Here is a 14,818-nt window from a genome sequence, read left to right on the forward strand (position 1 = left end):
CAACCAGAAAGTCCAAAAATCTAGAAACAACAGCCAAACCAAAGATCTACTTTCTAAATATGAATTACCAAAAAAGGAAAAAATCTTTAAAAATGTCATTTTGTTGTCATGTATGTGTGCAAAACTAATTTTTATCTCTTAATTCCAAAATTTTCAAATGCCGATTTTTTTTTTGCAGATTCAGAATCTCCACAGTTAAAAAAGTGGGTTTCTGTATAAAAAAAAAAGTACCGAAAGGAGGTGCAGTCCATGTCCTTTACCTCCACTCACACACACACACACGAATGTATGTACATTTACATATATATGCACTTATGTGCACATAAATACATATAAACATACACAGTACATTCACAAAGACACATATTCATAATTATTTATATACATATGGATATTCATACATTTATAAACACACACACATGTATGTCAATTTGTATAGAGCTATAGATGTATACAGACATAAATACATGCTCATACTTATGTGTACGTATATTAATCTATACATACATTTATATTATATAGTAGCACTTACGCTCTCTCTCTCTCTCACACACATATACATGTATACACATAGATAGGTACATATAAATTTATGGCTGAGTGGTCTGGGACAATTGAAATGGAGTATTTTGCTCAAGAACATACCACACTCTTGAAGATTCCCCAAAATTAAACATATCTAATATAATAGATGTGAATGTCAGTGTGTCACACTTCAACTAAGGGGAAGCATAATCCTTAAATTTTGGATTCCCAAGTTTTCATTACTGTGATTGTTTTTGACAATTTTTTAATGTGACTTTTTGCAACAAATTTTTTTATATGATAACAATTTTTATAATCTAATGGCTAATTCCGTGAATGAATTAAAAACATTCTGCACCTGCAATCCTGAAATTTTGGATTCCTATGTTTTCATTACTCTGATTGTTTTTGGTGATCTTTTTACACGATTTTTTGTGATGAATTTGATCATCATTGGGATATGACTCTGGAGGAAGCAATTGCAACAAATTCCTTTTCTGTTTTTTTTTTTTTTTAGGCGCTGTTATCTCTAGCCTAACCTCCACTTGTTTAGCCTTAGATCTGTCCTGATCCAGTAGACCTAAGATCAAAGACGTTCCTGCTGTGACCATCCCATCCTTTATTTAGACATAGTGTATCGAGGACTACATTATCAAATGTGTAGTAAAATATGGGGCAAAGAAAGAGATCCATCCTGCATGCAGTGCAGAACAACTCTTTGCTCCCTGGACGCCTTGGGCACTAAGAGAAGACCAATTCAAGTAGAAACATGACAGGGTCCTTGTAGAAATTGCCAAGTGGACTGATCTGCAAAGGGTGAAGGCTAATAAACACCAGCTACCACCACCAAAGAATATTAAAATGCTAAAAGAAAGTGGCGAAATTAATGGTAGGGGACCTGTTTTCTATTTTCGTTCAACCTCAGATTAGAATATTCAAGTGGATCTAAAGAGCAGACTTGTTTTTCCAGAGAAGATAGTGATAATATTGCTTCGACAACACATGTTCCTGTTCCCCAGAAATACAAAAACAATCATTATGGTCGAACTCATAGTGCCCTGGGAGGACAGACTTGAAATTACCCAGTAGGTTAAGAAAATGAAGTATCAGGACTCAGGTGATGAGATCCATGTCAAGAGACAGCATACCTTTCTAAAGTTGGCTGCTGTAGCTTTTCAGCTCGATCAGTGAGCTATTTCCTATAGAAGGAAACCTTGACAACTGAAGGAAGCTATCAAGGAGATAGGCTTGGGAAGTGAAACCAGCTCAAACTGGCTATGATTAATAAGAGACCACAAGTGGAACCCTTCCATAGGGGGAAACTACTTCAGTCCTTGGTGCCTCACTTAGGCAAAGTGTATAGGCTAAGGGACGAAGTGCTTCTGACCCTGAGATACCTGCTGACGATATGGCAATGGATTTAGAAGAGTTTGCGGAACATCTGAGCAACTCCTGCAGCTTCTGTATGAAACACAGCGTTTCTGATATTTATTTCATCTGGTAAAAAGTAGCTATAATCGTTGTTTAGCTCCCGGTCTGTCTTGATGCAGCAGGTCTATGATCACCGACGTTCCAGCTGTGACTATCCCATTAAAAAAATTCAAATATAGTATATTCAGGATTACATTATCAAATGTATAGAACAGTAGTTTGTATTTGTGGTCGTAGGAAGGCGGTGAGCTGGCAGAATCGTTAGCCCGCCGGGCGAAATGCTTCGCGGTATTGAGTCCAAATTCCGCCGAGGTCGACTTTGCCTTTCATCCTTTCAGGGTCGATAAATTAAGTACCAGTTGAACCCTGGGGTCGATGTAATCGACACATCTTCTCCTCCGAAATGACTGCCCTTGTGGAAAAATTTAAAATTCGTATTAGCAGCTGTAGTTGATATTCAGTCCCGTGTCACTCTTAGCCAGATCTATGATCTGTAGCCATAGCATCTAAAGCACACAAACGTAAGGCTACATTATTTAATGTTATATAACACGATTGGATGAAAAATGAGAGAGAGGTTCGACTGTTATTTCTAGTACAACAACCACACATTATTTCCTTTGTGACAAGGGAAGTAATCCATGTTGACAAACGGTTACTTCCTGTAGATGGAAACAGGAAACGAGTTTCCATATATAAGGAACAGATAACTCTCATAACTTCCTGTTCATCCATAAACTTGGAAGCACATGTTTTCTCTTGGAACAGTAAATATATTCTCTATGAAGGATTAATTGGAAGAAATTGTTGGTATTACAGGAAAGAGGAGACGTGTTGTTAGGGACTGAGTTAATATCTGATGTAGATTTGAGATTTAAAAAATGAAATTGCATAAAACAGCCTCCAAGACTCCATCTGGGCCATCGTCTTCGTCATCAGTTCCACGGACGTTTAATAGTGTTGGAAAGAAAAAGAAAAACTTTAAGTACAAAAACACAAAGAACGATAAAAATAATAATAAGCACGATGATAAGAGACATGGCAAATTTGTTCACAAATCTAAGCAGAAATGGAAAAGGACGAAGAAAAAGAAGAAAGTAAATGAAAAGGAAAAGAAAACTGTATTAAATGGTGATAATGAAAAGAAGACGAAAGATGTCGATAAGAGACATAGTCAGACCAATAAATCCATGGCAGAAAAAACAGAATCTGGAGGTATAGGACTTTGCTATATTCCAACTGATCCGGCAGAATGTTCTAGTAACTGGAAAAAGTTATCTGCGGTAAGTACTGTGACTGTTTTTAGTGTTGGTCGTGGTGTTGTCGTTGTTGTTGGTATTTTAATCCCAGTTCAAACATTGCCCCCTTTTATAGTCGTATTCCATTATTTTACTTAAAATAACTTTCATAGTAATGATATGGTGGCGCTGACAAGAGAGTCCATGTGATACTGTTTCGCATCGTAAGAGAGTTGAAGCTACGTAAATTATTCATACACCTTCGTAACTTTTACCGCAACTTCACGCATGTTGGGGTATATATATATATATATATATATATATATATATATATATATATATATATATGTATGTATGTATATATATATATATATATATATATATATATATATATATGTATGTGTGTGTGTGGAGGCGTGACTGTGTGGAAATAAAGAAGCTTGCTTCCCAACCACATGGTTCTGGCTTCAGTCCCATTACGTGATATCTTGTGCAAGTGCCTTCTGCTATAGCCTTGGGTCATCCAAAACCTTGTAAGTATTTTGATCCACATATATGTTATGCAAAGTCGCGTGTCATACAGTCATTGTCATTCATTTCCAATATTTTGTGAGAACATCTATTCGTGGGGAAATATTACCTTGGTTGGAAACAGGTAAGGCTTGGTGACAAGAAGGGCATTTTAAACATGGGTTGAAGCCCTTGCAAGCAGGGAAAAGTAGATTTAAATGATGATGTTTGTGAGAGATTTAGCTGCTGTTTCTATTATGTTGAGTGACCATGCCTTTTATACCTGTCACCCCAAGGTTAGTAGCCTACAAACTTCAACCTCTTTGTCTCTGAGCTACCACTCCACCTCATCACAGTATTTATTTTCTACTAATTTCAGACAATTCTTGGGTCAAGTCTGCAAGAAGAAACAACCACAGACAAGAAGAAGAAGTTAATAGGGGTTCCTGATTCACAGCTGAAAGTAGTAGGGATCCATGGAAATGTGTTGCTCAATGGCAATAGGTGGGTAGACTGGCTTGTTTCATCATCTCAATATATACATATATATATATAATAATAATAATACAAATAATATGTGAGTATATGCATATATACGTACATGTATGTACATACCTACATCTACATGTATATGTAAATGCATATCTGGGTACAGGACGTCACAAAAAAACGTGGACAAAATGAAAAACAGAGCACAAAAACATACCGGCCACATAGAGAACATTTCCTTCATCAGCTGCCACCATTCTAAAACTAAGTGTTTCAAAGAGTTATATTTTACATTGGCATTGTGAGATTAATAACCTGGTGTAGAAGAGAATATATGCTTGTTTCAGAACAAAGTGTCAATGTTTGATGACAGGGGACAGAGACTTCTGGTTTGTTGTACTTTAGAAGACACATCAAGCCAGGTAAATACAGGTGTGTCCCCTACATCCCTCTTCAGTTGAGCATTTCTAATCTTGCAGGCTTGTGGGTGCTGATGCCACGTAAAAAGCACCTGTGCCAGTGTTGTTCAAATGCACCCAGTACACTCTGTAAAGTGGCTGGTGTTAGGGAGGGCATCCAACCATAGAAGCCATTCCAAAACAGACTTGTAGCCCAAGCAGCACTCCAGCTGGCCATCTCCTGTCATACTGTCCAACCCATGCCAGCATCAAAAACAGATGTTAACTGATGGTATATATATATATATATATATATATATATATATATATACATACATACATACATATACAGGCGAAGGAGTGGCTGTGTGGTAAGTAGCTTGCTTACCAACCACATGATTCCAGGTTCAGTGTCTTCTACTATAGCCTCAGGCTGACAAAAGCCTTGTGAGTGGATTTGAGGTAGACGGAAACTGAAAGAAGCCCATTGTATATATATGTGTGTGTTTGTGTCTGTGTTTGTCTCCTCCAACATTGCTTGACAACCAATGCTGGTGTGTTTACATCCCCGTAACTTAGCGGTTCGGCAAAAAGAAACTGATAGAATAAGTACTAGGCTTACAAAGAATAAATCCTAGGGTCAGTTTGCTTGACTAAAGGCAGTTCTCCAGCATGGCCACAGTCAAATGACTGAAATGAATAAAAGAAAAAAAGAATATATATATATATATATATATATATATATATATCATCAACATCATCATCATCATCGTTTAACGTCTGCTTTCCATGCTAGCATGGGTTGGACGATTTGACTGAGGACTGGTGAAACCGAATGGCAACACCAGGCTCCAATCTAATTTGGCAGAGTTTCTACAGCTGGATGCCCTTCCTAACGCCAACCACTCAGAGAGTACACACACACACACACACATATGATGACTTCAAACTCGTGTATTGCCATCGCTACGACGAGCTCCTTTTGTGATGGGTCTTTTTTTTCAAGCAGTGCCTGTGCATGATGATTCTTTATAGTAATGAAAGGACTTGCACAGATCGAATCCCACTCTCTGAACATGGTCAACATAAACTCAAAGAGAAGAACTAGTTTACATCATCAAATATTGCGAGTGTCACAGGTTTTCTTTCAGAGTTTCCCTCTCTTAGAGAGATGTGAGAACAACAGAGGTGCCTCCCATTCCTGGTGGGCCAACCGCATGCCTGGACACCAACCCAGCTATTTCCATGTCCCTGTGCATACATACATGCACATATATATATATACACACACACATATATATCTTTTATCTTTTACTCATTTCAGTCATTAGACTACAGCCATACTGGGGCACTGCCTTGAAGAATTTTTAATCAAATAATCAACCCCAGTGTGTAGTTCTGTTTAAGGCTGGTATTTTGTTGATCTCTTTTCCTGAACTGCTAAATTATGGGGATGTAAATGCACCAACACCAGTTTTCAAGCGGTAGTGGGGGATGAACACTGACTGAAAGACAAACACACATATACAGAGGTATCATACAATCTGCCTTTCATTCTGAGAGAGAGGCTCTTCGTTACTAACAGCTCCTACATCCTTGGGTGTTACACAGCAGTGAAACCTAGACTGTGTCTGCTGAGGACATGCGTAAGCTGGAAAGAAATGAAGCTAGTATGCTTTACTAGATGTGCGATGTCAGTATGCATGTATGACAGAATGTAAGTGTCTTGAGAGAAAAGTTGGGCATAAGAGGCATCAGATGTGGTGTACAAAAGAGACGACTGTACTGGTATGGCCATGTGATACGCATGGACGAAGATATCTGTAAAGAATTGCCAATCTCTAACTGTGGAGGGAACCTATAGAAGAGATAGACCCAGGAGGACATGAGATGAGGTGGTGAAGCATGATCTTCGAATATTGGGCCTCATGGAGGTGATGACAAGTGACTGAGACCTTTGGTGATGTGCTGTGCTTGAGAAGACTTGTCAAGCCAAGTGCGATTGTAGTTATGGCTGATGCCAGTGTTATGTAACTGGCATATAAAGAGCACCCGTCAAACATTGGGCTTCATGGAGGTGATGATAAGTGACTGAAACCTTTGGCGATATGCTGTGCTTAAGAAGACTTGCCAAACCAAGTGAAATCATGGTCGTGGTACATAAAAAGCACCCATTACATTCTTGGAGTGGAGTGGTTGACATTAGTAGAAGCATCCAGCTGTAGAAACTATGCCAAATCAGACCGGAACTTGGTGCAGCTCTCCTGGCTTACCGTTTTTAGTCAAACTGTCTAACCCATGCTAGCATGGAAAGCAGATGCTAAATGATGATGATGATGATATATGTGATGGACTTCTTTCAGTTTCCATCTACAAAATCCTCTCACAAAGCTTTGGTTGGCCCAAGGCTATAGTAGAAGACATCTGCCCATGGTACTAGGAGTGAGACTGAACCCAGAACCATGTAGTTGGGAAGCAAACTTCTTACCACACAGCCAAGCATTTTTAACAGTTGAACTCAATAGTGTGTGAAAATTGAGTTAAAAATTCCTTTTGATAGGAAAAACTGAAGGCTTTCAAGTTCAAACGTGAAAGACATTACCTCCCGTTTTCTCATAGTTTTGAAATTCTTATGACATAAACAATATATGGGCACAGCCATGACTGTGTGGTAAGATGCTTGCTTCCGAAGCACATTGTTTGGGGTTCGGTCCCACTCTGTTGTACCTTAGACATGTGTCTTCCATACCCTTGGGCCAACCAAAACTTTTTGAGTCAATTTGATAGACAGAAACTAAATGAAGCCCATCATGTCTTTGTCTTGACATCCAGTGTTGGTGTGTTTATGTCTCCATAACATTGCAGTTTGGCAAGAGAAGGAAAAATAAATACTGGGGTTGATTTATTCAACTAAAAATTCTTCAAGGCAGTGCCCCAGCATGGCCATGGTCTAATGATAAAAACATAAAAGATATTCTTTTATTATTTTAACCCTTTCACATTCAGATTACTCAGTCAAATGTAATGCTAACTTATTCACATTGTTTTGAATTAATCCTGCATTATCTCGTAGCTTTGAGATTTCAACAATGTGATTGTTTATTTTTAGTATATTTTTGTAGGGCACACTAGAACCTCTGTTGTCCCTCAATCCGTTAGAAATATTCTAATCTTAGCTACTGGTCTTTCTGAAAGACCTAGCATAATGGGTATGACTACAGTTTGGTGCTCCTGACATTTTTTCGACCTCTTGAAAAGTATATTTATTTCAATGAAATTTTGCAGAGAAAGTATTTTGAGGTTGAATATTGCAAATGTTTTAAATTGTCATTCTTTCTACCTCACAAATTATTTTACATAAGTCTTTAAAACATTTTATTCATTTTTGAGAATATAAATTTTTCATTCTTAAAATGCAGTGGGAAGAAACCCGAAACCATGGGGCTGTGAAGCAAACTTCTTAACCACATAATACATATATCTGTTTGTGTGTGTGTGTGTACTACGTGATCAGTCCACCTGTGAAGGTGGTGGCTTAGTGGTTAGGTTATTCAGCTCACTATCTTAAGGTCCTATGTTCAATTTCTGGCAGCATATTGTGTTCTTGGACAAGACACTTTATTCCACGTTGCTTCAGTCCACTCAGCTGGTAAAAACAAGTTGTACCTGCAATTCAAAGGGCCAGAGCCATGTCGCAATCTGTGTCATGCTGAATCTCCCTGAGAACTACATGAAGAGTACACATGTCTGTGGAGTGCTTAGCTACTTGCTTATCAATTTCATGAGCAGGCTGTTCCGTTGATCGGATCGACTGGAACCCTCATTGTTGTAACTGACAGAGTGCCATTTTGTTAACAGTTCACCTAACGCTCAATAATAGGTCCTAGATCAATGTAGTTTGATCTCTGTTTACACCCTGCCAATATGGCTTCATCCACCAGTGTCAAACTAGTTGTTTGGAGTAGGTAACATGCCATTGTAGTTTTGTTGATTCAGTTATATTTTTGCTCATTTTTCATTTAATTACAAATTTCAGAAACATTCATATTTCATTATCTTCATTCATAATTACTTGTTTAAAGTTATTGCTTTTGTTTTTGAGTCAGAAATCCCAAATATTATTTAAAAACAGACAACCAAAATCACAGCCTGTAAAAACAGGTGTAGGTTTTGCTGTCTAATTCAGAAGTTTACTTCCAAGCACATGCTTCCAGGTTCAGTCCTGCTATGTAGCAACTTGGGTAAGTGTTTTCCACTACAGTGTCAAGCTAATCAAAGCCTTTTAAATAGATTTGATAAACAGAAACTGAAAGAAGCCCATTGTGTGTGTGTGTGTGTGTTTATATATACATACAAACATATATATTCTCGCCATGATGGATCGCTAGCCACTACATACATTTTCTCTCTCTCCTTGTTTCAATTCCCAAGCGTTATACTAATACACCTGTTTGTTTTCTACACCACCTGTCTTCGGCTTTTGTTTTTTGTGAATTCTCCCCCTATATATATATATATATATATATACACATACACACACACACACACACACACACACATATACTAGCAGAGATACCCGGCCTTGCTCAGGATTAAAATGGCATGTTTTACTTGTTTTAGTCATGTGAATGTGGCCATGCTGGTGCACTGCTTTGATTGAACAAATTGAACACAGGATTCATTCTTTGTAATCCAAGTACTTATTCTATCAGTGACTTTTGTCGAACTGCTAAGTGATGGGAATGTAAACACAGCAACATTGGTTGTCAAGTAATGGTGGGGGTATGAACACAGACACACACACCCACGCGCAAATACACACATATATGACAGTCTTCTTTCAGCTTCCGTGTACGATATCCACTCACAAGGCTTTGGTTGGCTTGAGGCTATAATATATATGTGTATGTATATATTCTATATATATATATATATATATATATATATATATATATATATATATATATATATATATGTACATATATATATATAGTAGAAGAAAACACTGAGTGCTCCATTTCTCGTCTGGTTGCAACCATCAGTTGAGTGCCATGCTTTGACGAGATTTCGGCCCATTAAACTCAGTATCTCTCCACATGGTGGCCCACAAGAGCTGGACCTATTGCATTGCAGCCAGACTTGTGACAGTTCTGTGGCCTTATATGCATTCACAGACCTCCTGGTAATCCAAGCACTACCCTCAACTGCTTTCTCCCCACATTCCTTGATTGTCTTCCTCACAGCGGATACACCAGTCACCTTCAGAAACCTGAGAGAAGCTGCTGGGAAACACTTATAGCCAACCTCAAACGCAACCAGCTCATGGATGTAACCCTTCTTCAGAATCTCAGCTACCAGCTCTTCATAGCCCAACAGCTCCCGCTCACGGGCCTCAGCAATGCTCTCCTCCCATGGCACAGTAAGCTCCCCAAGGACCACATGTCTCTGACCCTCATCAACCAACACCAGGTCAGGCGGAGTGCTGACACCACGATGCTTTCAGGCAATGGCTTGTCCACGAACACCTCACATTTTCTGCCTTCGGCCTGCCGAGGGTTCTGTCTCTTTAGCCTCACACCTTGCTTCACAAATGCTGTCTTATGCAAGCTCAGTTCAGGCTCTTGACCCCCTCTTGCAGCTGAAGCAACAACGTTTAGCACTAAATTATGTCTGAATGTATACCATCCAGACTGGAGTGCTTTTGGGCAAGCTGATAGCATGTGTTTGAGACTGCCATACTTCCCACACAAGTGGCACTGCGGACTCCATTGGATACTCCATTTTTTGAGATTTGCTGGAGATGGATGCACATCATATGCAGTCTAGATCAGAGCTTTCAAATGCCCTGCACTCAACTGCCACCAATCAGACCACTTCAACTCCAGCTTTTTGACATCATCCCAATTCAGTCACTGACCCTACTGTGCTTGTTGTGTTGTGTGACCCAGACGCCTCTCATCTTCCAGCTGCCTTACTTGTTGTTCACGTAACTTCCACTATTCTTGTTCAGTTGACTCAGACCAGAACTGCTCTCTCTTGACAAGCCCCACACCAGCCCTGCTGTCTAACATCCCTCCACGCTCTTCAGCATGCTGAGCCATCTCATCAAGCTGCTGCATTGCCTCAGTGACCTTCCACTTCCTACCAGTGTTCAAATCTGGTAGATTGTCCTGGATCACAGTGGCCTTTTGTCTCGGACAGCATCCATTGGAGACCTTGTACTCCTCTACTAGTGATGCTAGGGGCAACTGGAGCATACCCTGGTTGCCATAAAGGGCGACAGATGAAAGGCACTTCGAAAGGCCAAGCCACTTCCTTACCATCTTATTGATCTTACGTTCAGTTGTTTCAATCCTTGTTAGAGAACCTTCATACACAGTTATGGGCCACAGCAGTCTTGGGAGCTGGGGTTGGTAGATGAGAGTCAGAGACATGTAGTCCTTGGGGAGCTTACTGTGCCATGGGAGGAGAGCATGTATATATATATATATATATAGTGGAAGAGAAATGCCTTCGTTTCATATAGTTTAATATCTTTTTATAAATGTATACATATTGTATGGATGTCGTGAATCTTAACCGGTTTTCGCTATTTAAATTAGCTTTTTAAGGGACATTGGACAGTAATCAATTCTCGTCGCAGAGGGTTTTCATCATTTTGGATGTTTGAAGAATAAGATTGAGTCTAGAGAGTGAACCAAGGGAAGTAACGGGTGGGAAGGGGGACAACTGTCTCCTTAGTACAATTTTTAAAAAATGGTCAAAGTTGTATATTGAGGTGTGGTCTGTACTTTTGTATGAACAGGTTTTCCTTGTACTGAGATTGAATCTTTGCATTGCTATAATGGGAAGATATGAAAATTCAGTGTTTTTTTACTTGCGCATCTGTCGATGTGTCTGCTCAGTTGCTGTCTGTCTGTACTGGGGGGAAACGAATCTCTTTTTTATGTAGCGTCTCAAAGTAAGGCTCGTTTGGCCCACATAATTGTGACCACAACCTGAGCAGGTTACAACATAGATAAGGTTCTTGGAAGCACATCTGAAGTTGGTCTTGATTGAGAATTTTTGTCCTTGCTGGAATGTGAATTCCGAGCTTTCAGTTAGGTTTGGGCATGCACCACAATTAGGTCGTCTGCAGTTTTTAACTGTTGGTATCGTTTGTATTGAGTAGAGTTTTGCATTTGTTAGGAGTCTCTTGAATGATTTGTCTTGTCTTTTGCATTTTAGTAGTTTGTGTGTATTTAGGATGCTGTTCATTTTCGGGTCTTGAGTGAGCAGAGGGAGATTTTGTATAATTGTATTGTATGCTTCATTGTTTCTGGGGTTGTGGGTTGATATGTATGGGAGTGATTTAGGATGAGGTGTGGTGCTTTGTTTTGTTATCCTTAGTGTATTTGTGTCCAATTTCTTGGCACGTTTAATTCCATGTTTTATAAGTGTAGGTAGGTATTAACGTTCAATGAGTGTTATTTTGAGTTCTTGTAGGCGAAGTTCCCGAGTGGTTGTCAGATACAACTGTACAGATCCTTTTTGCTAGATTGAATGGGATATTTATTTTGGTGTGTTTAGGATGGCATCAACTGAAAAGGAGATACTGTTTTGAGTCTGTTGGTTTGTAGTAAATGTCAGTTGCAATTTGGTTGTTGGACTTTTTTAAAATCAAAATGTCCAGAAATGGGAGCTGTTCTTTGCTATATTCCATTGTAAATTGGATGTTGGGGTTTATATTGTTCAGTGTGGATTTGAAATCCAGGAGTTTATCATAGGTTTCATTCCAGATGATAAAACAATCATCGAGGTACCCTTTCCAGTTTTCTCTTATATACTGGTTGGAATGGGGTTCCAAATTTTTGGAGCAAAAGTTCATATAGGTTAGATTCAAAGAAACCCATTATTAGGTTCACAAGGACAGGTGCTGCTTTCATTCCCATCTCAATACCGCATTTTTAGAGGTAGTATGTTGTATCGAATAGGAAGTAATTGTTTTTTAAGATGAACTTCAGGGATTCAATGACAAAAGTCTGGTTTATGCAGTCCGGGAGAACGTTGGGATATTCACCTAACCAGAATTTTATTGCCTCTATTCTGTAGTCATATGGAATATTATCGAGAGGTTAATAACATCGAAGGAGACCAATAGAGCTTCTTCGTTGGTGGTTTTTGGTAGATGCTCTAGCATGTCCAGATCGTCTCTAATAAAACATTTAATGTATCTGAGGAAAGGTTTCAAAGTATGTCCAGAAAGTTGCTTAAGTGGTTTGTTTCACAGGCTGGACCAGCAATAATAGGCCTTAATTTTAAGTCTTCTGGTGTTGAAATATTTATGTATAGACCTGGATTTGATTTGTAGGCATTAGTAATTATTTGACATATTTTCAACTCATAATTTTGCCACGTGGTGTATACTGAATCTTCAGTATCTTTACACCTTGTATATTTATATATATATATATATATATATATATATATATATATATCATCATCATCATTTAACATCTGCTTTCCATGCTAGCATGGGTTGGGGTTGGACGATTTGACTGAGGACTGGCGAGCCAGATGGCTACACCAGGCTCCGATCTGAGTTGGCAGAGTTTCTACAGCTGGATGCCCTTCCTAACGCCAATCACTCCAAGAGTGTAGAGGGTGCTTTTACATGACACCAGCACGAGGGCCAGTGAGGCGGTACTGGCAATGGCCGCGCTCAAGATGGTGTATTTTACGTGCCACCAGCACAGCAGTCAGTCCAGTGACACTGGCTACGACCTCACTCAAATGTCTTTTCCTGTGCCACCGGCACAAGTGCCAGGAAGGCGACGCTGGTAATGACCACGCTCAAATGGTGCTATTTATGTGCCACCGGCACGGGAACCAGACAGCAGCTCTGGCAACGATCATGCTCGGACGGTGCATTTAGCACTCCATTGATACAGTTGCCATCTTTCAGGATGATAATGCACCAATTCACACAGCTAAAGTTGTTACTGAATTGCACGAGGAACATTCTAGTGAGGTTGAACATCTTATCTGGCCACCACAGTCCCCAGAATATTATTGAACATTTATGGTGCATTTTAGAAAAACAAGTAAGGAGTTGATATCCTCCACCATCATCACTACAAGAACTGGAGACTGTTTTAGCTGAAGAATGGACAAAAATTCCTTTGGAAACAATTCAAACTTTGTACGAGTCTACACCTCATAGAGTTCAAGCTGTATTTACTGCCAAAGGCATTCCTATCCCATATTAACATAAATTTGTTGGAAATTTTAAGGTGTTTCCATTAGTTTGTCCAACCCTTGTATATACATATGTATATACATAGAAATCTGTATACACGTGTATATACACATATATACATGTACATGTATACATATATAAGTATGCATATGTAGACATACACATCTGTACACATCTATCTATATATATATATATGTGTGTAGATGTATATAGACATATATACATACATAGTCCTAACTAAAACCAAAAACCTAATAAGTAGGAAGGTAGACAAACCACAAACCCCTTCAGGTAGATGGCCCTGCTCGATCTGTAGAAAAGGCGTGGGTAGAAACTCTATAAGATGTACCCAGTGTAAGCTATGGACACATAAGAGGTGCAGCAATATCAAAGGAAGGTTAACTAGGAGGTTAGTCTTTGTATGTGGCAGATGTTCAGGAGCAATAAACACTGAAAATGTGCAGAGAACAACTTCTGCCACATTCCAGGGAGAAAAACTAGATGTAGTTGATAGCTTCTGCTATCTAGTTAACCAAGTTTGTAGCAGGGGAGGGTGCGCTGAAAGTGTAGCTACTAGAATAAGAATAGCTTGGGCAAAGTTCAGAGAGCTCTTACCTCTGCTGGCAACAAAGGGCCTCTCATTCAGAGTAAAAGGCAGACTGTATGACGCATGTGCATGAACAGCCATGCTACATGGCAGTGAAACATGGTATGACGACAAAAGAATGAACGAGACCTTGATATTATGTAAATAGAGGAATTTATCTGTAATAATATGTGACAATTATTCAGTTGTCATAATAAAACTCTGAGTTTCGGATGTCGGGGCGGAAATCTGCTCCAGCATCTCATCAGTTTTTACAACAATCAAATAACTGACAAGATTTCCACCCCGACATCCCAAACTTCAGGTTTTATTATGGCAACTGAATAATTGTCACATATTATTTATATATACATAATATATATATATATATATATATATATAT

At 39.0% G+C, this 14,818-nt stretch overlaps 1 protein-coding gene across 1 annotated transcript in view; it reads left to right on the forward strand.

Moving 5' to 3' along the window:
- Window positions 1–367: 367 nt before the first annotated feature.
- The window catches only part of LOC106872527 (uncharacterized), a 45,352-nt gene continuing 30,901 nt past the window's right edge, over window positions 368–14,818 (forward strand). Inside the window, exons 1-2 of the mRNA XM_014919551.3 lie at window positions 368–3,239; window positions 4,084–4,208. Coding sequence (XP_014775037.1) covers window positions 2,838–3,239; window positions 4,084–4,208 — 527 coding nt within the window. The 5' untranslated portion in view covers window positions 368–2,837. The remainder of the gene's footprint in view (window positions 3,240–4,083; window positions 4,209–14,818) is intronic.

The sequence above is a fragment of the Octopus bimaculoides genome, chromosome 29 (assembly GCF_046866305.1).
Source record: "Octopus bimaculoides isolate indiv1 chromosome 29, ASM4686630v1, whole genome shotgun sequence".
Lineage (NCBI taxonomy): Eukaryota > Metazoa > Mollusca > Cephalopoda > Octopoda > Octopodidae > Octopus > Octopus bimaculoides.